The 24,346-nt window shown below is 32.2% G+C and overlaps 1 protein-coding gene across 2 annotated transcripts in view; it reads left to right on the forward strand.

Moving 5' to 3' along the window:
- Window positions 1–24,346, forward strand: part of LOC148623347 (U3 small nucleolar RNA-associated protein 25 homolog) — a 59,766-nt gene that overhangs the window by 26,585 nt on the left and 8,835 nt on the right. For both annotated transcript variants that reach the window (XM_088565134.1, XM_088565135.1), the window contains 11 exons: window positions 2,052–2,137; window positions 5,149–5,208; window positions 6,153–6,267; window positions 7,789–7,867; window positions 8,336–8,492; window positions 11,226–11,322; window positions 12,484–12,569; window positions 14,784–14,866; window positions 15,455–15,531; window positions 17,819–17,890; window positions 20,077–20,201. In XM_088565134.1, coding sequence (XP_088421260.1) covers window positions 2,052–2,137; window positions 5,149–5,208; window positions 6,153–6,267; window positions 7,789–7,867; window positions 8,336–8,492; window positions 11,226–11,322; window positions 12,484–12,569; window positions 14,784–14,866; window positions 15,455–15,531; window positions 17,819–17,890; window positions 20,077–20,201 — 1,037 coding nt within the window. The remainder of the gene's footprint in view (window positions 1–2,051; window positions 2,138–5,148; window positions 5,209–6,152; window positions 6,268–7,788; window positions 7,868–8,335; window positions 8,493–11,225; window positions 11,323–12,483; window positions 12,570–14,783; window positions 14,867–15,454; window positions 15,532–17,818; window positions 17,891–20,076; window positions 20,202–24,346) is intronic.

Consider the following 24,346-nt stretch of genomic DNA (forward strand, 5'->3'; position numbering starts at 1 on the left):
AATTGTCAGACAACGCCTTCTTAGAGTTAATGTTCTTGAAAGGTTAAAATTTAACTAGGTGAGCGATTCAGGCTTCTGTGAGTCTTTTGTTTTTTTTTTTAATTTTTGGTCTGTTTTTGAAATTTTTGTTCATTCAATTCCTGTCCCGTTCAGGTCTGGGTGTTAAAAGAATAGGCCTGCAGCAGCAGTAATCTTATGGTAAAAGGCGACTAAATAGTGCTCAGAAACCTAGCCATGGGCTAGGCGCTTTGCCCACAGATCAACTGGGATTTGTGCCCCAGGTTGTGGAATGGGATACCCCTGGCGTGTTACATGCTGGGGTTGTCAGGCTATACTACAGAAAACCTGACCGTAAACCATAGTGGTGCGCCGTGTTGGGAAAGATGCCACTTTTCTCGCATGTTAAAGAACCCTTCTGTGGTATTCGATAGGAGTACCACAGCAGGGTTCTTAGTATACTTAGTATAAACTTCTCTTAGGGTGTTCGACATAGAACTGTTGTGGGTATTTTTGGTCCATCAAAAAACCATAGTGGTGCACCGCCACAGGAGACTAAATTGCTCAAACCTTACCCATCCCTCCTTTTTATCTTGTGGCAATCAAAATTTATCGATCCTATTATCCTTGTGTTTTATCCCTTTTTTCATTGCATCATCATTATTTCATGTTCATTTTATCATCCCTTTCATGTTCATCGCCTGAATATAGCTAAAATACTGCTGCTCGGGCGTTAAACCCCAACAATCAATCAATCAATTATTTGATTCCTTGAAAATCCCTGACTGCATTTGTCAATCAGACTACAGATATCTCTTACTGTTTTCACAAGCACAAGTCAAATTCAGGAAAAAATGTTTTATAACTTCTATATTACATTAACAACACAAGTTTAAACAACATATTTTAGAATAAATCTACAGCTGTCAAAAACAAGATTTGTGGTCTGGTATTCAAATAGTCCTGTTCCTAAATGTATGCAGTGCAAACTAGCATTAATTTTTTTTTTTTTTAAATTGTCATTTCTTTGAATTTAGATGAATTGATATATTTTATGCCATGATCCAGCTAAATATCAACACCAATAAAAATGAAATATTAAAATTTTAATTCAAATCTGACAATTTGTCACAAATTATTGCTAGCTTGCACTTCACTAGATATTTAGGCTACACACAAATTTGCATTTCAGACCAAAATTTGTTCCGGTAATTTTTATTTTAAAATTTATCCCATTCATAGGCTTCATTCATACCGCACGAGCAAGTGATGAAAGATTTGTAATTTCCCGCCACGTGCCAGGAAATTAAAAGGTCACGTGAAGACTTCCACGCTCACCATGTTTTCCATGTTTACAGTTGTTATTCATATTGTTGATCAATTAAATACTTGTTGATTTACGAATGTCATTCATATTTTACATGATTATTTGGTAGTGTATCAACTAATCATAATGGTAGTGATATCTATGATGCAATGACTTGATAACTGGAGGGGAGATCCTTAATGACGTAGTTGATGTTGGGAGAATATAGGGTGTTGTTTAATTTATTTTTTATGGTTTTATTCATGGGAGAAACATATTCTTCCTCATTTCTCTTGGGAATTAAAGGATTTCTTCACTCTCTGTATTTAAATTTTAGATTTTAACTATCTCAAGTGGAGAAATCCTGTAATCTCCTCGATACTGAAGGAGAATCTATGTGTTTACACTTCTGTTGATAGCAAAATATGGCTGTAGTAACATGTTTTGTGAAGGAAGGAAACATGTATGTACATAGAGTACTGTATAAAGAAGCTTTAAGCAAAGTTTTCAGGAACATGATAATTGCATTCTTAACAACTTGACTAAAATTATCTTACCTAGATTTTGACTTTAGCAGAACCTTAAGATCAACAATTACAAAAACATAAATAGGAAAGTGTGAACTTTCAGAAACATTTTGAAATTGGATACACTAGAAATTGAACTATCATTTAAATCATATGCCTTAATTTGACATTGTTGTGTAATCAAAAGATAATTGTATAGAGAATAAAGATATATTTTGCAGGACTTATACTATCCATGTCGGACAAAAGATAATGGAGAACAACTCAGACTGATCTACTGTTTACACGCTCTCAACCATGTACTTAAGTATGTTAATGCCATTAATATGGGTTTAAATGTTAAGATATGAAATTAAAAAAAGTTATGATAACAGTCAACCTGCCGTGAAACCAAAATTATGGTAACAGTCAAAGTGCCTTGGGAAAATCATGATAGCAGTCAAATCTGCCTTTGTGACCAAAATCATGATAACAGTCAAACCTGCCTTTGTGACCAAAATCATGATAACAGTCAAACCTGCCTTTGTGACTAAAATCATAGTAACAATCTAACCTGCCTTTGTGACCAAAATCATAGTAACAATCAAACCTGCCTTTGTGAACAAAATTATGATAACAGTCAAACCTGCCTTTGTGACTAAAATCATGATAACAGTCAAACCTGCCTTTGTGACCAAAATCATAGTAACAATCAAACCTGCCTTTGTGACCAAAATCATAACAATCAAACCTGCCTTTGTGACCAAAATCATAACAGTCAAACCTGCCTTGGTGACCAAAATCATGATGACAGTCAAACCTGCCTTGGTGACCAAAATCATGATGACAGTCAAACCTGCCTTGGTGACCAAAATCACAGCAACAGTATACCTGCTTTGGCAGCCAAGATCATTACAACAGTCAAAGCTTCATTAAGGACCAAGTTTGCATTTCTGCACATTGTTTTCAAAATTTGAAATTATAAAAATATATTCTTTCTAAAAAAAAAAAGTTGTTCCATATTTATTAATGGCATGTATCGGTTATTCATAGGATAATTGATAAGGAAAGAGTAATCAAGGGAACCAAGGTTATAGCGGTAATCAAAAGAATGTAATCCAGGGACAAAGACCAGACATGGAAAACAGACATACACAACAAAGAACATAAATTAACTAAAATCATACATAAAAAGTAATAAAAGCAAATGAGCAACTTGAATAGGGAATAACCAAAATATGACTGAATGCCAAAGAATGCTAAGATTTAATGAGTGTGCTGAACTTGTTCTTGTCATGAATTGGATCTTTAAGTGTTCTTGACACAAGTAATTATATTTTTGTTATTCATGATAACCAATTAATTTTTTTATAGATTTCCTCCATAAGTCATTGCTATTTTCAACATAAATTTTATATTTTGTGATTAGCAGATTGATATTTTGTTGCGATGTTTTGGCAAGGAAAGTCCAAGAATAAAATTACTGAATTTATTTCAGTGTGAATTATGGAAAATTATTACACAGGAATCATTTGAAAAATATTATCTATCTATGTAATAATAAGCATCTCTTGGGTTATAATAGTTAACTACTTGCATGTACCATTAAAGGTAAATTTAAAACATGATCTTTGAACTTTTAAAATAAATCCGTATCATGGGATCATATTATTATCTGTTGCCACGGTATTGTTTGTAATGTCTTCTTATTAGATTTTTATACCCATAATAATCACCCTGTCTGTTCATCTGTCAGGCTATCCTCAAATCTTGTGCAACTCCTTGACTGATCAAATTGATTATTTGATATCTTGGGCATCATATGAAGGTGTGCATGATAGAAAATATTAGTTGTTGATGTTTGAAAGGTTGTAACTGATTGTTAGCACTACTTCTCACTTCTTGTAAATTGTTCAATGGATTTATTGAAGCTTTACCTAAGGTAAGGTATCATATGTTCATATTATTTGTTTCCACTGGTCTGATTACCCAAGGCATTGAGGTTTTCACTGATCTGATTGCCCAAGCCATTGAGGTTTCCACTGGTCAAATTGCCCTAGGCATTGAGGTTTCCACTAGTCTGATTGCCCAAGCCATTGAGGTTTCCACTGGTCTAATTGCCCTAGGCATTGAGGTTTCCACTGGTCTGATTGGCCAAGGCATTGAGGTTTCCACTGGTCTAATTGCATTAGGCATTGAGGTTTCCACTGGTCTAATTGCCCAAGCCATTGAGGTTTCCACTGGTCTAATTGCCCTAGGCATTGAGGTTTCCACTGGTCTAATTGCCCAAGCCATTGAGGTTTCCACTGGTCTAATTGCCCTAGGCATTGAGGTTTCCACTGGTCTAATTGCCCTAGGCATTGAGGTTTCCACTGGTCTGATTGGCCAAGGCATTGAAGTTTCCACTGTTCTGATCGTCTAGGGCATTGAGGTTTCCAATATTAGGATTGCCCAAGCCAACCAAAACTCTGAGGCATGGCAAAAAAATTACGGTAGACAATTACATTCTTAGCTTGAAAATGCCATAAATTGCTTCTTGTTGTCATGCCAATTGAACTTTTTGATGGTTGTCAAATGTGTAATGTCTTTCATGTAATGTATATTAATGTTTATATCTATCCAATTGAAATATTATTAGAAATTCATTAAATTTTTGTCTGGCTGTGGACGAGTTGTATTTATATACCAAAACTAAATTAGGAATTTCAATAGAAAAAATATTGTAGTTTTATACTTCCATCTTTATAAAGATGAAATACATTATAGTATCCTGTACCTCATTCATTCAGATCTTGCACAATAACTGAAAAAAAAAAACACAAGCAATTTCCAGATCTTTGGTCCAAGTTATTCTTGACTACTGCTGATAATCAAGATGTGTCGACCCCTATGTATGTATGAAGTATGGTATTGTATTAGGATTTCATATTCAGAATCCAGGTAGAATGGATGGTGTGTGAACTTTGATATGAAGTTAGGTGTGAGGGAGGAAGCTATTTGTACTCAGAGTAACATTTGACATCGTTGATGACTTCAACACTATGTTGTTAAATCAACAAGAATCTGCATGACCTATAACTCATGTGTCTGTGTTAAAAGTTCATACAATTACATCCGAAATGCTGATGTCACTTTAAACAGAAAGATTTTGAGCCTTTCATAACTTGTACGAGAATCTTAACGTGTAGGACGTTGCTGACACTCCATCCCCAGCAAATGCACCGACAATTCATGTACAATACATATTCTTGATTTTTTTTTTAAATGACCATATTAAGTTTATTTTTCATCTTTTATGTTCTAGCATATGCACTTATTATATCATAATATACATTTCAGGACAAGAAAAAGAGTTATTTCTCACAATGCTAAATTGAAAGTCCCAGGCAGTGAGGATAAGTAAGTTTCATTTTATTCAGCCACATTCCTATGATACTATATGAATACTGCTGGAACAGAAGTAGTGAGAAATAATAGTCAAATATCAAGTTGTGAATTGTTTTATTTGAAGTTGTAAAATTTAATTGATAATCTAAGTAATTATTCCTTTAATTGATCAGGTAGATTTCATTACAAGGGTGCAATGAAATGATTCGTTCTCCATACATTGTGTTCACAATACTAGTTTAGTATATACAGAACAATACACTTTATGCAATTCTTTGTAATAAAGAAAAGTATATATAACGTGTCATGCAAGACAGTATATAATGACATGCATTATGACAGAGAAAGAATATAATGAAATGTGTTATTACAAAGAAAGTATATAATGACGTGTTATGACAGAGGAAGTATATAATGACATGCATTATGACAGAGAAAGTGTATAATGACAACAAAGAAAGTATATAGTGATATGATATGACACAGAAAGTATATAATGACATATGCAGATAGCAGATAGTTTCTATGAAATGTCTTAAAATAGGTTAGTGAACTGAAACTGAAATGACAACAGTGACAGATAAACCAAAAACTGAATATGACAAAGATATTTTCAGTACTCTGAAACATTGTTACATCCCTATTTTACCTTGAATGTGATTTCTGGATAATATTTGTCAATATATATTTTCACACTTTTTATATTTCAGTATTAGTAATAGAAATTAAATGGGTAGTTACAATAATTTTCCAAGGTAATGTTGAGATTGGTCAATAGTTTCCCTTCAGGCTTTTCTAGCTAAACAATTAATATAAGCTTAAAATATTTTTGATATCAAGATTAAAATTATGCATCGGATTGTAATTTTATTGTAACTGAAACAATTGATGAAAAATAATGTAATAAGTATGTCTTAAAAGATGAAATGTTTACACAGCCATGACTTCTGTTTTAGAGAATTCAGAGACCAGGGTCTTACAAGACCGAAAGTTCTGATAGTATTACCATTCAGAGAGTCAGCTTTAAGAGTTGTCAACATAATGATAAGTCTGCTGAAATCAGATGAAAAGGTTGGTTGTAGAACCTATAATTAAAATCAGTACAAACTCACTTTGTTAAAAGTTGCTGTTTTCTTTTTTATGTCACTAATACTGTTAGTGACTTCTTGCACTAGTAACTTCAGTACTTAATATTTGCATATGATTTGCATAAATATATAGTTATACCCCACATAATGCTGCAGATCCTCGCCATGTTTACTGCCATAGCATCATAGTTCTAGCTTCAAACGAGATAAAAATGCTCCTTATAAGTATCATACACGTGTGTTCTCTGTGTGTTTCTTGCTTGTACAAGAACAGGAAGTTTACATAAAATGATTGGTTAGCTTTGAACATTACCCAGTTTCCGATTCAGGCATTGAGGCTCGTTAATACAAGAATATATAGGTCATTTACATTAGCACACCCCGATATTTATGAATTTTCGTTGCCAGCAGCTTAATCTGGTTCCTAATCTGGTTCCCTGGTCAATATCATAAGCGACCCAAAGATTGCTACAACGTACCTTTTTTAAAACATATCATACACATATCTGTGTATATTTTTTGCTTGTATTAGAACGGGAAGTTTACATTTAAACATAACATGATTGGTTAGCATTGACTTTATTTAATATTACCTAGTTTCTGATTCAAACATTGGCATTTGTTACAATTGATTATACAAAGGTCATATATCTTATCAGGACACCTATATCTATATGGCCACTGCCAGTTTTTTAATTTTGTTCTGGATGATTGAAAACATTCAGATCATAACAGTTACAAAGGAGACTTAGTATGCAATAATATCAAGGGAACCAAGATTTTAGCGGATGTCACCCGATTTTAGAGCATATCGCATTTGTACCATTGTTCAGTCAAAAATCCGTAAATCAACTAATTAAAAAACTGTGGCCTAAAATTGGTAAAAAATGTCCATTTTGGAAAAACTGATATACATCTTGGAAATTATCTTCTACAGCTAAAATTGGTTTTCTTTGTGTATCATTACAGTGTAGGAAATAGTACTGTTAAAATAGTTTTTTAATGTAATTACATTTTAATTTTTTGGCAGGTCTAAAAATTCGTAAAAAGGGGGAAATGAAACAAAATTTGTAAATGAGTGTGAATTTGTATACCGTTTAACCAATGATCTATAGATCATATATTTGAAATCAGTATTAAGGATTAACATTCAGTTTAAACATTCAAGAAAAAAAGTTTTATCAAATATGTTTTTATTATTGCAGTTTTATTTTTTAACATCATATATCCTTTGAAATTGACTCTGTATGCCTGCCAGCTGGTATTTTCACAAGAATAAAAAATCTCCAGTGCTAACAGCACTATGATAAAGATGGGGCATACATTGTAAGCAATTTTGATTGTTGTATCAACTTCTGTAAGAGTGGGAGTATCACTATTACAATAACACATGCAAATTCATTTTAATCTTATATATATATTGTGGACAGTTGAGCTTCGTCGTAATAAAACTGGTTATGCTATTCATGGCTATTATAGTTTAAACAATTCTGCTCACTTTCAGAGTTTAACAAGCAATAAAAAGAGATTTTATGATGAATATTTAGAGGACAATACTGATCAAAAGAAAGGATTGAAGCCAGGTTAGTTATATTTGCTCTGTATTCAACAATTGCATGTGCTACATTGAAATGTTCCCTGCCTATTCATGAAAGTGAGGCTATAATATTAGGCTCTTTATTTTACAATTCATATTTGGATTCTATCACATCAAGTTAAATTAAACCTGCAGAGATGGAAGCTTAAATAACAAGGAAGATATATAATTGTCTTTAGTAAGAAGCTTTTAACACTGCTCTTGCTTCTTTTTTGTATCAGTTTTTTTTCATACAGTGTAGTTTAAAAACTACACGTAAGAAAATATATTTTCTTAACTTTGTATTGCTATCTAGAAATAGCAGGATAGGTCATGGATTTTTCAAGAGAAATTTCTGTTCATTTACAAGTTTACTGTTCATTGGTCACATAAATTAAGTTAATTCAAAATTAGTTTGAATGTTAACTTTGCTTTCATCCTCCCAGAATGTGATGCTGTCATCTTTATTTTTCAGAGGATTATGAATCCACCTTTACAGGGAGTACTGATGACCATTTCAGGATAGGACTTGGTGTAGCTAAAAAGACATTAAAATTATACACAGAGTTTTACTCTTCTGATATAATACTGGCCTCACCCTTAGGACTTCGGACTATTATTGGCTCTGAAGGGTAAGATATTATACTAGCCTCACCCCTCGGACTTTGGACTATTATTGGCTCTGAAGGGTAAGATATTATATTGGCCTCACCCCTCGGACTTTGGACTATTATTGGCTCTGAAGGGTAAGATATTATACTGGCCTCACCCCTCGGACTTTGGACTATTATTGGCTCTGAAGGGTAAGATATTATACTGGCCTCACCCCTCGGACTTTGGACTATTATTGGCTCTGAAGGGTAAGATATTATACTGGCCTCACCCCTCGGACTTTGGACTATTATTGGCTCTGAAGGGTAAGATATTATACTAGCCTCACCCCTTGGACTTTGGACTATTATTGGCTCTGAAGGGTAAGATATTATACTAGCCTCACCCCTCGGACTTTGGACTATTATTGGCTCTGAAGGGTAAGATATTATACTGGCCTCACCCTTAGGACTTTAGAATATCATTGTCTCTTATATTCCTTCGGGTATCCTACACAAACTGATCATTTAAAATTTCATATAATTGAAAAACATTGCTGCTGTTACTAAAAATAGGACATAGTTGTCTAAATACAGTTTTTTGCAAATAATGTAAAAACCATTGATTTTAGTAGAATTCTGACTGGGGTAATATTGTCACCATTTGGAGACGGATGTATGCCAAAATTTTCAAAATGATTCATCTCTCTATGTAGGAGTTACAGCCCCTTAAACATATTTTTTGTCATTTTTCATGTGTACAACTTCTTCTCTAAAACCATGCCACAAATTTAATGATAGTTGGCAGGCATAATTGTTCCTTCAGAATCAAAATATCTTATGTCATTGTTCTGTCACTGGAACTACCCTATTATTTCTGAACACTACACAAAAATATAGTCCAAAGTAATGACTTTTATATCATTCAGTACCTCTTTGATGACAAGTAAATATATTTCTTGCAATTTATCAGCTCAATAATATTCTATTATTTATGCAAATTAAATTAAGATCTAGTCTTCATATCAACTCAAGGTTTGAGGGACTCCTTTTTGGCCTTGAAAGATATTTAGTAATAAATTTACATTTAGGGAATTAATTTCTTGCAGTAATGTGTCTGTAAATATAAAATGTGTTAAATATTTTAATTGTAACACACTTATAAGTTAAATTATCCATTCTGTCATTAATATTCTACCATTTATAAACTGGAAGTGAATAGCAGTGATTTTATCCAAGTAAAATTGGCGGGAAAATTCAAATTGATGTAAGTCTAGTTTTTGAAAATCTTGTTTTAATGAATTTATTTTTTAAGCTGATATTAGTTAATTTAAGAATATAAGTATAATTGTTAAGTAGGATAAATATTCTTTAAATATGGCTTTTGAATGTTAATACATATTTTTTTTGGATATATTTTGAATTGTTGGAAAAGGTGAAATGGAACAAAACTTGTAAATGTGTATGAAATTGCATCAGTAGTCTAGATTGACTTTCAGTTTATACATATTAAGGACAGTTCTTAAAAGTATTTAAAATCCAATGTATGATCACAATTTTATTTAACATCATATAATCTTTGAAATTTTGTTCCTGCTACAATTTTCACTAGAATCAAAAACTGCCAGTGATATCATCACTTTGATTTGTTATTTTTTCCTAAACTATAGAAGAATAATTAAGATGATATCTACCTTTAAATGTGATGTTCTGAGTTGGCAGTATTGAAACTTTATTTTAGGGGGCCATTTTTCTGAATGTCCTAAATTTTGACCTTCCACAGGACCAAATCACTACTTCCTCATAAAAATTACAGATTGAAAAAAAAAATCTCTTGCAAATTTGGTCCTTGCCCTACATTTCTGCAGCAAATACTAAGCAATAAAGTTTAGGACAACAAAGAAAAAAAAATAGGAAGAATCTCACTTAAAAAAAGGAACTATATTTGTATGCAATGAAGTCAAGAGAGTTAATTGTGAACTCTTACTTTCAAAGATTTTTGGCTATGAAGGAAACATGGTATTCTAAGTTGAATGGTGATGAAGAAAATTTGTTCTGGGAGGCTATTTTCAAATTGGCTGCCATTTTTCCACTAATTTGATAATTGCTTAATGATATTTGGTTTTATAAAGTAAACATGGTCTCCTGAGTTGAATGTTGATGAAAATGACGTATGGCCATGATTTAACTTCATGTTATGTTCTTTTTCAGCCTGCTAATGTCCCCAAGACCTGTTGGGATAGCAGGACGTAGGATGACCCTTACCCAAATTTTTTTTTCTGAGGGTCTAAAAAACAACTTTAAAGGCATTTCCAAGATTTTACAGTGCCTTAGGTTCTCAGTTGAACTTGCAGCATTCATCAGTTTGTGTTCTTTTTCTGCAATATTTTGTCAATCATGGTAACAAAGCATTATATCTTTACTTACTAAGTTAATAGGGCATGGTTTGCCAGATGAGCAATTTTCAAATTTCATTAAAATAACACTTTTCCAATTTTTTTCTCTGAACACTTTAAAATATTGAGCTGATTTTTGGAATGTGAGTCTTCAGTGTATCATGATGATTTATAGATCAAGTTTATGTGTTTCATTGAGATTTTCTATGAATAAAGGCCTTTTTAATTTTCTTTTTTTTTTTTTCAAATACTTTATATTTGAGAGTCCAATATGTGGATGTTGGGGGGGGGGGGGGTATGTGAGTGTGCTCGCTAAGGTTCTTGTATTTGTCCTGGCTTGGAAAATTTCAGATGAAATATTTTTCATGATTTTTTGCAGTGACAAAGAAAGGGATTATGATTTCCTGAACTCTATTGAGTTGTTGATAATTGACCAGGCTGATATTTTACTGATGCAGAACTGGGACCATGTTATGGTAAGTTTGTTACCTTTACTTTCAATCAATTAGAAAGACTTTAATGTTTGATACTAACTCTGTCTGTCTCTCAACTATATCCTTAAATGCTGTACGAAGTTGCTTTAATTTTCATTTATCAGTGTATATAGATGATTTATCATTTACAAGCTTATCAGATAACTTTATTTAGAACATACTGAAGATTCCTGAATGATAATTTTAGTGGGTGTTTGAATCACCTTGTCTGTACATTGGTCACTAACAAGTTTTCACATCTCCCAATGGAAGGATTGATTTCAAATTTGGTATCTAGCGTTATATGTATTTTGAGGTGATTTTTGTTGTTGTCTGATATCAACTTTCCGTTTCATGGGTACTTTTCACTACTCCTATATTGAATGAGGGAAACCTTGCACATGATGGTGTGCAACTTCATGTTGATTTTGTAATTATACCTCAGAAAAAGTTGGGGGTATATTTGAATCACCCTGTCTGCTCATCTGTCCACATTTTTTGTATGCGCACTGTCTCCTTAAATGCTGAACAGATTATAATGAAAAATCTTAAATGAAGGTTGGGCATCATATATAAATATGCATGAAGGAATGTTTGTATTGTAGAAGGACTCCACATGGAGATAAAGGGTTTACATGTTAAAACCTCATAAGTTTTACTCCTAAATCTCTCAAGGGGTTTTTATGCATTTTTTGGAAGGTTTGGCATGATTTGTAATGTGCAATAAGAAATATTATTAAGTTAGGAATGAGGGATGGAAAACAAGTAATTTATACTTAATATCATATATAAATGACTTAAATAATATTTATGTCTATGAATCTCTATACTACTGCTGTACTACTAATGTCAGGCTAGAATTGGGGGTTATAACATTTTGGAATTGAATGCTGGACAACGCCATGGCTTAAAGGGAATGGATCTCATTGAAACTAAACTCTGTGAGCTGTTTTAAGCTTGAATGTTATGGCCAAACTGTTCAGAGTTAGACCACTGATGTTTCATCAAACTGGTATAGTAACTCAGGCAAACAAACAAATGTGTGATGAATGGAATACAATCTTACATGAATATTGAATAGTTCAGTGAAAACTACCAATTAAGTCTTTTATTTCAATTCAAAGGGCCTTTGTAATAATCCTGTATGATGATATTTCTTTGCAGCATTTGATGAAACATCTACATTTACAACCAACAGAGTCACATGGAACTGATTTTTCTCGTGTCAGAATGTGGACTTTAAATGGCTGGTAAGCAGATGTATAACGGGAAAAAAAAACAACCTGTAGCCAAAATTTGTTTACTGTGTCTGCAACACTAATGCCCACCCTGTAGGTGTCTGCAGCCTATAAAGAATGGTTTAAACTTAAATCTTTATCACCACGAGATAAATACAATTATATTGACACATACACTTTAACTTTTCATAAATGAAACATATATAATATAACTTGATAGTGAGTACAAAATTCCTGGTAATGTTGACTTGATCCATGAATTTATGCACCAATTCCACAAATAGAGATTGCCTTTGTTTAATAACCAATAAAGTCAATTGTCATGTTGTAACCTGTCAATCACTGGTACATGTATCTGTAATTGTCATGTTGTAACCTGTCAATCACTGGTATCTGTAAACAAACAAAGGAAATGCTGTACACACAGCAGTAATGCATATCATAAAACCCTGTTATACATTTATCTTCAAATGAATAAATCATTACCGAAAACCACAAGTGTGTAAACATTTGTCTGTGTTTACACTACACATGAGAACTGGCGAAGTTGTTAACATATCTAAACTCACCATTGTAAAATTTAAATGTACAAATGATAAACACTATCAACAAATTAATGTCGTGATAAAAAATTCCAACCATTGCCCACATGCTAATTATGAATTGATGGCATAGCAAGTCAGTGGTCATCTGATAGAAATAACCTGTATTTAATTGATATTTTGGAATAACTTTCAGATAGCAAACATCATTTTCTTCATAGACTTGTAAGTTACTGATAGGAATAAGTGGTATTTTAGATTTAATTTCATAATGGTTAATTTTAGGCTCACCTAGCAAGTTCACCTGATATGAACTGTGTTAAAAAAGGTCTTCAATAACTGTAAACACACCTTTAAGTAGGTTCTGGAAGGCCCAGACAACAAGTCAACAAATTTACGGTAACTGAACAATGACAATTCTTCAAAATCAAACTATAAAGTAATATTACGACACACCAGCATCTCCTTACTGCACAGGCACATGAAATCTGTAAGGTCAAAAATTAACTGAAGCAGCAAACAAACACACCATAAAATGACTGTGAAAATACTTTAATTCATGGATACCAATTTTCATGGATTAGGGAAGAAACACAAGTTAGTGGATTTTGTAGTTTTCAGTATACACTTCAAAGGAAGTGTCCTTTTTGTTGGGAACCAAATTTCTTGGTTTGACCTGCCCATAAAAAACATGTAAATTGTTCCCCACTAACAATAATACTTTCACAGTAAATTCAATACTACATCCAATTCTCTCCATGGAGTATCTCGACAAACAACATATAGACATATGATATATCCACTTGAAGAATGCTGGCAGTTACTGAATTCTAGATCTGAACATTATAAAAAATGACAGTATCATCAAAACTACCAGCATAAGAAATAATTAGTCACTACAAGTCCAGACGGCTTGAGTATTAACGTCAAACACTAAATAGGCAAGATTCAATGTGGTGCAATACTCATAAATGACTTAATTTTTTACGTAGGGATGCAATTAGGTGTTGAATATCTTTATTTTTGAAAACAAGGCTCAAAGAAAATGGTATCCTTTACCTATAAATCTATTTAGGGCAATCGATAAAGCCATCAGATTTTGTATGAATAATGTGCTTCATAGACTATATTTTCTAAAAAAAAACAAAAAAACTGGGTGGGCAATACTATTTTTAATTAAGAACCTGCAAGTGCTATTATATATTTTTGTATCAAAGTATTGTAACTGAAAAACAGTAAATGTTTTTAGAAGTTAGTGATATCAGTACCCCTGGTGCAAAAGCTTTTCTGTTGGGAATTTATTGCTTTCATTAAAATCTGACACTATATTACAAACACAGGCATAATGGACCAGTTAAATATTAATACCATAAGATTATCACCATCTAGGAATGGGAAATTAACAATTGGAAAATCAAAATCATCTTCTTTGTCAGAAATTTTAGTTTGATAATGCTGTTTATTCCTATAGTATCATGCATTAAACTTTCAAACTTCTTTAGCTCTACTTATGTTATGCCCTGATATGATTAAATCAAGGCCTATAAACAAACCTGTTTAACTCTCAGATCAAGTATTGCAATACGGGATTTTTTTATATATAATTTCTAGTAAGCATTGCTTGATTTTTTTAAAGATATATGTAGGAGTTTGATTTATTTCTTATTTCTTTAATATTTTTCAGGAGTAAATATTACAGACAGACTTTGATCTTTAGCTCCATCAGTGCTCCTCAACTCGGCTCTATTTTCAATAAGTGCTGTTTCAGTATCCTTTTAGATTTTTATTTCTATATCACTCCTTAACGGACTCAATGGATTTAGATGAATTTTAATAGGAAGATTAGCACTATTGTCGGATGCCTGTAAACATAGATAATCCAACTGAAGGGTTTTACATTTACAAACCCCTTAAGCACAACTCCTCTTAAAACGCTGAATGGATTTTGAAAGTTAAATGTAGATGAATGCAGATAATCAATTAATGTCATGACACTGCAAGGGGAATTAATCCAACTTGAAGTCAGGAATTTCTGGCCTTTGTATGTCTTGTTTCGTTTTCACCTTTAGTTTATTTTTATGTTACTTGAGTATAATGGGGCAACTCTTTCCCTGTTATTGTGTATAATGATGTTTTGGGGCTAGCTGCAGCGTGCCCTGTGGTTCATGGAAGTCCAATGGGTGGTCTTGGGCTGACATTTTCATCCTGGTGGGGATATTGTCTCTTTGACATATTCACTATACCTATTCTCATTATATAACTGTATATAAACTTTTTATCTTTTCTATAGCATTTAGATTAATTTCATTGTGAATAGTAAATTTATAGATTGATTAATTCCTTAACTCAAAATAGATAACAATGGTAAAATAATTGTTCATCGACCTGAAAGCAAGGGGACAATATCACAAGTAGTCACTCAGTTACCACAGGTAAAATATTTACATAACCAGCATGTGAATAGTGTGCAGTATAGCCTTGATGTTATAATAGCCAAAAGGAAAAGAGGAACTGTGGAACTCAATATTTTTTGTTATGGATAGCAAGTTAATTGTTTTTGCTACTGATTTAATATACATATTTATATGTTTTCCTTTACAATGCAGGAACAAGTTTTGAACTTATATCCTGCTAGTCTTCATGATTAACTCATCAGTTCAAATGCCTGCAATGTATTTTTGGTAAATTTTAGATAACAGGTAGTGACCTTGTAGCTAATTTTGTTTGCCCATTTCACCTCGTACTACTTCTTACAGGTCAGTAATGCATTCTACAAGTGTATTTACATACTTAAAGGTTACTTAGTGTCTGTGTTGTCTTAAAACTTGTAACATTTTGTTCAACTGCTAGAAAACCACTCAACTTGATTAACACATCGTAGCAGTAACTATCCACTAAATATAGATAACAGTTGTTTTGAAGTCGAGACAGGAAATGTGACTTTCTGTTGAGACTTTCAAATCTGACATTATTCTATTTATTGGCAACATCACAGTCAATATGACCCATGCCATTGGAAATTGCTGTTGTTTTTCAGCTTCACAACAGAAACCTGAGATAGGCTGTAAGAATAATAGAAAAACAATGAAGTACCTGATAACTTGAAGAAAACTAGCTTTGACATCTACAATCTACCCATTTTTAGCTGAACTGGCAGAAGGCGACGTGAGCTATTGCCATCCCTTGGCATCTGTTGTCGTCTGCCGTCGTTAGCAATTTTTCAAAACTCCTTTCCTCTTACACTACTTGACCAGTTTGAACCAAACTTTTTATAAATGCTTCTTGTGGTATCTTGCATAGAACTGTTGTGGGGATATTTGATACATCAAAAAACATGCCTGCTGTTACTAAAAATAGAACATAGGGGTCAGACAGAAGTTTTTCGCATATAGCTCCAAAATCGTTAGGTTCAGACAAATTCTTTTCCTTGCTGAAATGATCCTTATTATAAGACCTACAAAAATCTCCAGAGTTGTCTGATGACACCTTGTAAGAGTTATTGCCCTAGAAAGGTTAAAAATGATGTTCTTTTTACAGTTTTCCGACAATATCTTGAAATCTATGATAGGTAGAATGAAACTTTCAGTTGCTGAAATGATCCTTATGATACAACCTACGAAAGTTTGCGGGGATCAAACTTGTTGGACGACTCCTTGTTAGAGTTATTGCCCTTGGAAGGCAAAAAGTTAAGTTTTTAGCAGCCTTCAGGCAATATTTTGAAAACTATAATAAATAGAATGAATGTTCAATTGATGAAAGGATCCTTATTGAAAGTTCTACCAAAATGTTACCTAGTCAACTTGTCAGACAGCTCCTTGTTAGAGTTATTGCCCTTGGAAGGCAAAAAGTTAAGTTTTTAGCAGCCTTCAGGCAATATTTTGAAAACTATAATAAATAGAATGAATGTTCAATTGATGAAAGGATCCTTATTGAAAGTTCTACCAAAATGTTACCTAGTCAACTTGTCAGACAGCTCCTTGTTAGAGTTATAGCCTTGAAAGACAAAAAAATAACCAGGTGAGTGATGATGCAGGCTCCTGGGAGCCTCTAGTTTATGCTTTAAAGGTGGCTCCTTTGTAAAGATCTCATCAACATCTGTAAATATGGAAAAAAAAACTCTGGGCTAACTCTTATTTTATATATTATCGACTTATATGTATAAAATTTAATCAAAATGCAAAATATGTGTATCATGTATTCATATTGCTTGTACAATTTATATCTTATGTAACTTATTATTCTCTATACCACTGTAAATGTGGTTTGTGAGAAATAAAGTATACATGTATATAAGTTAATACCTAAAAAGACATTGTAGTCTGTATCTCTATTAAATACTTAGAATGTTATAATTAAATTGGACAAAAAAAATACTTGTCTGGATCTTTATAAACAAGTTTCTTTTTGTTCTGATTGAATGAGTAAGATGGCTGAGAGGCAGAATAAGCTTCTGATTAGCACACTTTGGAAATTTACCTCATCTGCAACTTAACATGCAAATGGTTTGAAACCTTTAGGATTGTTCACAGCAGTGAGATCTTTACAAAATTAACTTTTAAAGCAGCTCATGTGAGGTCTGTGGTGGCTTCATCTGCTGAAAATTGCTTTTGAAACCCAATTTGAAAACACATTTGGTAAAGATCTTTTGAATATGTGTTTATGATGATGTCATCATCAAGTAATCCTTTGATCCTCTGATTTGTTTTTTTTTTGTTTAAGGTGTTCCATAAAGTCAGTTGTAATACTTACAGTCAGTTGGCAGATGACAGATTTAATTTTTTCATTCAAAAGGTATGAACCTACAGATTAGGTCTGTTTATCTTTTTTTATTTTGATTTTTTAAATTTTTTTAATATTATTTGGAGTTTGTTGTTTTGCTTTTAGTATATTGTTTAATCATGTTTTCTACTTCTTAATTTATTTTAATATTGCAATTTTATTCTTATGTAAGCAACTCTTTTGAGGTTCTATTAATTATATACATTTTTCTGTATTTCTTATTTAGTATATTACCAGTATCTTATGAAATGAAGTTGGTCAGCATGCTGTTTTCTATACAACCAGTTTTTTTTCTATGATGATTGACTTCCCTTTAACCCTTTTTGAGTTAAAGGGGTATGAAATTAGGTTGTGCCAATTTTTGTTTTGTCTGATTTTGATTTTTTTTTTATTGATTTCCTTACTAGAATGCATGCCTGCATTTTTCTATCAGATTAACATCTCCTATGTTTGTTTGAGTTACAGGGATCGAAGGAAAAGGTCTTTCATTATCACCCCTAAAGCAAAACTTTTTTCACCTTTAATTGAATTTCAAATTTTGTGCTATATTGTATCCAAAGCAGTTGTTGTGTTCATAATGAATTGTAATGAGTTCAGTATGCTGTAGTTGTATTACACTGCACTCCATGAAGTTTTTCATGAGCTCACCTGGCAGAAAGGCCTTGTGAGCTATTGCCATCATTATATTCCGTCGTCCCGTAGGGAGTAAAATTGTTCAGCATGATGGGATTGACCTATGCTGAAAATTTTCAGAAAGATTCATTGACAAATGAATGAGTTATTAGTCATGAAATGAATTTTTTCCCAAATTTTACAATTCCAACTTTTAAAAATCTTCTCCTCTAAAACTGCTGGATGGATTGAAACGAAACTTTGCTTAAATGTTATGTACAACATGTTCAACAATCTGTGTGTGGGGATTTATGATCTTGTGAAAAACATGGCTAAAAACATGGCTACCGTTTATAAAATTATAAAAATTGACCGTAGAGATCAAATTGCAGAATTATGCAAATAACTCAAAAACAGTTTGGTTTAGCTAAATTCTGACTGGAGTAAAATTGTTCAGCATAATGGGATTGACCTATGCCAAAATTTTCAGAAAGAGCTGTTGACAAATGAATGAGTGATTGGTCCTGAAATGGATTTTTGTTTTAAATCTTTTCCTCTAAGACAACTTGTAAGATGGATTGTAACCAAACATGGTATGAATGTTTGTTAGGATATCCCTAACAATTTTTTATCCGTTGAAAACATGACCACCACTACTAAAAATTGACGTCTTGTTGAAATTACTTGAAAACCAAATGGTTTGGCCTAATTTTTAAGAGGGAAAAATGATCAGCATGGTGAGACCAACCTATGTCGAAATTTTCATAAAGATCTGTTGCTCAATGTTGGTGTTATTGCCCTTGAAGAGTCAAAAAATGACTATTAGAGATTAATTTTATAATATAAAAACCGGGTGGATAACTAAGATGCTCTGTATTGGTTAATTGGTTCTTGTGACAATAATACAATAAGGCCAAGAGTCCAGCTTTGGAGAGCTATAAAGACTATTTTTGACCAGGTGAGTGTTTCAGGCTCTCTAGGGCCTCTAGTTTTTAATACCTCTCACTTTTAAGTAAAGCAGTGTCTACCATTGGTCCACTTTTGTATTTTTATCCCCTTTTTAAATGCTTCATGGATATTTTCATTCAACTCATCATGAATGTGCCATGTGCGATATACTAGTATTTGTGCCCCTACCTAATCATTGACAGACAGGAGTAACAGGGAAACCTATTTAGTATTCTTTATTAATTACTGGATGAATTTTAGTGAAACTTTCTCAAAACTGATCAGGTAAATCCAATTGTCATATTTGATTAGAATGGTGTTTTCATTAGCGAAATATAAATACATATCTGGGAGAAATTTATCATATAAATGATGCTGTGAATATTTTAATTTAAATGATGATTTTAGTACCTTTTGGGTTTATATTGAATGTTTAAGATTGAATGGAAACATGTGTATAAGTGGGAGCATGGAGAATTATTTTGTGCTAACTGTTATTCTATTTCTGCTTAGTCAGATATCACTAAATAATACCACAATTAAATCATTAACAGATTAGTTAACTTACACTCATATTCTTTCAGGCATGTAGATTTATGTACTAAGATAAAGATGTGCATCACTTGTTTTATTTTTAGATTTTACCCACACACAAAGATCCAGTGCTATCGCAGACATTTATATATGTACCATCATACTTTGATTTTGTTCGTCTGAGGAATTACTTTGTCAGAGAGGAAATTAGTTTCATGCATATTAGCGAGTAAGTTTAAATATTTATTTTAAGCACCTGTCTTTTAAGACAGGATGTTTTATGGTATACCTGTGTCTGTTCATCCATGGTTTGCACTTTGCACAATAACTCAAAATGCTGACACCAACTTTTGTGAAATTGTGGTGAATTGTTTATTTTGATTGATATGAGCTCCCTTTTGATTTTAATAAAGTATGAGGGCCCATAAGGCCTTATTCTGCCTACTGAAATTATTGGTAAAATTTTTTTTTTCAAAATTTGGAAGAAAACTAAATAAATATAATTCATATAGTAAATTGTCAATTTTGCGCATTAAGTTTGTAATTTAAAAAGTAACAATTGTGAAACGATTGCACAAAAACCATCTTGAAGGCTATTCTGTAGATGAAATAGCATTTTTTCACTCTTTTGTAACTTATTTCATAGTGAGATCCTGCATAACCAAAAAAAGATTGAAACCGAAAGTGCTCATTTATTCATTCTTTTTACAGGAAAAAGGATTTTTTGGTTAATGCTGGATCTCTGTCTATTTATTAAAAATCTTTCAAAATTCACACACAATATCGCTTAAAAAATGACTAAGTCCAACTTTACCTGTACATGTATCATGTGACCTAGCTAACTGTCACATGATTAAACACCTGGCCGTTTTACCTAATGACGCTGTTTGTTTTCAATACTTGTTTTTTTAGTATAAAACCCTCATGTTTAACATAATGATTTACTTTTGCAGTAAATGAGAGGCTTTCAAAGAGCTGGTACATGTACATGTATAAGCATTAGTGTATAAATAGAAACCAATAGCACACTTTCTACATACATTTTGTTTGTAATAAATGTAGTAATGCAGTTCATTCCCTAATATGATCCGGCAAAGTTGGAAACAATGTTTTTAATATCAAACTCTCTCCTTAATTTTATGTTTGCATGAAAAAAGCTGTGTTTATTTATCTAATGAAATGATTAAGAATAGTGAATCTGAAAATACTTCTCTCAAGACAACTTTCTCTTTCCGGAAAAAAAAAATCTCCAATACATGTATATGTACAATGTACACCTATCAAACATGTCCCTATATGTATTTGATATTGCAAAGTTTATGTGCAAGATGTTTGTTCATTTCTTTGGGCAGTAACTGATCCAGAATTTTAGGTAAAGTGGGCCCAAAATAAATTTCTTGACAGGATCACCTGTGAGGATAATGAAGTGAGTGTTTTTCATGATTTAACACACACAATTTTTCAACAATTTTTTTTCTAGGGTTGGAGGGGGGGAGGGCATGCCCCTGGATCTGCCACTGTTTTTGGGCATTTTTGTGTGTATAAAATCCCGTCACTTGAATTTTCTGTAAATAATGTAATTTAAAAATTTTCTAGTATTCCTTTCGTATTCAGTGTACACTTTTTTTTTTAAAATGCCAATACTTACCCATATTTATATCAAAGCTGGTGCTGTTACCTGATGAATTACTTTGCCACACCGTTCATTGTGTGTATGGATGTATACGTAAATTAAAAAGGTCATGTGTAAATATCTACATGTAGTTTTAGTATTTGTAAGGACAGGTCTAATCTGATATTGGGTCCAAGTTCTCCTATCATGCTATTTATTGTCAGCAGTTCAGCTTTTGGTCATATTTTTGAATATGTTCATGTCTTTTATTTCAGTCAGCTGAATCCTGTGTTACGTTTGTATTAAATTCATGTCTTTCAAAATTTTGTTATCTGCCTCTTGAAAATCTTGAATAACAGGACAAGTGCGTCCCATGTTATGGATTTGGAGAGTTGTGACAATGCATTGTGAATTGTGAGGCTATATAAGCGTGGCATAACCACGAACTATTTGAGGTCTTGTGGTAGGAATATCCACATGACATTTTAACAAAAGTAGTTTTTGAACCTGATTTTAAGATATGACAACTTAATTTTGAATTTGAACGGAAATACCATTTGCAAAAGCATTGGTGTGCGGAATCTCAATAGAAGTGGATCTGCTCCACCTCTCAAAATTTTTTCGGAAGAGGGAGATTTGACATAGAGTCAATTTTACAACATATCTTTTTGTTAAAAAACTACGCTAGAAAATGTGATAGATTAATTTCATACATTATAACACTAAATTGGTATTTAGAAATAAAAACTGTAATTTTGATCCAAAATTGAAGTGTGTCATTTCTTAGCTCCATGACTTCCAATTTTCTTCCCATTATTGTGACTGATGAATATCGAAAATTCTGAAAGTTGCAGGGTTTCAAGCCGGACAAAACAGTAGGAGATTACGAAATGTATGAAGAAATACATGGATGCATTTATTTCATACTTTCTGACATCAATTTAGTACAATTTACAATCATACATTTTAATGAAAAAGTGTCATTTGTTAATTTTTCTCATTTATTTATCTTAAAACCTCGTAAATTTTATATGCATTAGTTTTTGCTCAAAGTAATGATAAGTTTATCAACAATGAATTATACGCATACATGCTTACTATTTTTGACCTATTGTACTAATTAAGAAAATATTAAACACGGTGCAGCAGGGATCTGTCTGTCTGTCTGTAGTTAAGCACAAGAAACATCAGTGACTTTTAACTGCTTATACTGAAGATATAGTCTCTTCATGCAGTGCTACCATGTAGTTGATGAGGCATCGGTAACACACACTTAGTATTTTTCTCTGTTGATTACACTGGAACAGTCTCGATGATCACTGAATTTTATACGTGTTTTGATTATGCCAATACTTATTAAAAAAAGAACGGGAGACAAAAATTATTTGTTGCCAATTGCCTTTTAATGCGTATATTGAAGTGAAGATTCTTTACAGGGATAAAGATGTGACATTTACATCAGGAACTGAAGTTAAACTTGATATCAATTACAAAATAAAAATTACAACATATCCACATTAAACAGAAGGGAAAAACATCATACTAAGTGTGATTATCTTACTAGGTTATACAATTAGGTTACTATATAAATCAAACAAACAGTGTAAAATAAAACACCAAGGTGTAATTATTTTTTTACTTTTTTCAACATACACTCATTGAATATGCATATAGTTTTCTTTATGTTGCTTGTAAGCAAAAATGAATTTTATTTTTTGATATGTAAAAAACAAAGATAAAACAAATTGTTTTAATTTTAATTAATGAAATAAATTGAGTATACTAAAGGGATATAATTTCATTTCTTCTAGTAGGCGCTACTGAGCCTTATGTACCCTCATCCTTTCCAATTAAAAAATGGGGTGATTTTTTTATTTTTGATTTGGGACTGCAGTTTTCAGACTCTTACTCAGGTTGCACCTATTTTCACAAAATTTAAGTGAGTTGTTTCTTTTTATTGATAACATCTCCTTTTAGATTGTTTTTTATAAATTTTCGATTTTTAATTTTTGAGTTATGGGACTTTATTTATAAAAGGGGAAGATTTCCTATATTTGTGAAATAACCTGAAAATGTTTCAAGCAGTTTTCTTGATACATTGTTAAATAGTTTATTTCTATTAATGTAAGCTCCTTTTTGATTTTATATATTTTAGATTTTACATTTTTGAGTTACGTGACTTCATCGTCTGAATATAGGTGAAATATTGCTGCTCGGACGTTAAACCCCAAACAAACAACAAACTAAACAAACGTGACTTCATTCATACAAACATAGGGCAACTATTGGACTTTAAACTCAAGAAAATCTACACCAAAGGCCATGACATTGTGAATTGTTTATTTCTTTTGATCTAGACTTTTGATTTTTTTAATCATACTTTACAGATATAGAAACAAAATTCTGGGATCTTAGAAAGCTGTTTGTCCATCCGTCTGTATGTCTATTCATGTAGTCTTTTAAAAGTGTTATAGCAAGTATTTAATTATTTGACCACTTCCATTCTGAGTAATATCCTGTGTCAAACATCAATTCACAATCAAAATACAGAGTTGCATCAAGCTTGAAATTTTTGTCCATATTTGCCCCATCTATTCAGGGTTTGACCTCTGTGGGTGTATCTTGCTGTACTCCATGAAACATAATATATTTTATTTTACTATGCCATCCTTTATTGTCTGCACAGTTAATTGACAAAACATTTTGCTCCTGAAACACAAAGTATGATTCAGATGGTAATATTACTGTCAAATTTCCAAAAA

This window comes from Perna viridis, chromosome 2 (genome assembly GCF_037379345.1).
Source record: "Perna viridis isolate PV_CMFRI_1.1 ecotype Kerala chromosome 2, ASM3737934v1, whole genome shotgun sequence".
NCBI lineage: Eukaryota > Metazoa > Mollusca > Bivalvia > Mytilida > Mytilidae > Perna > Perna viridis.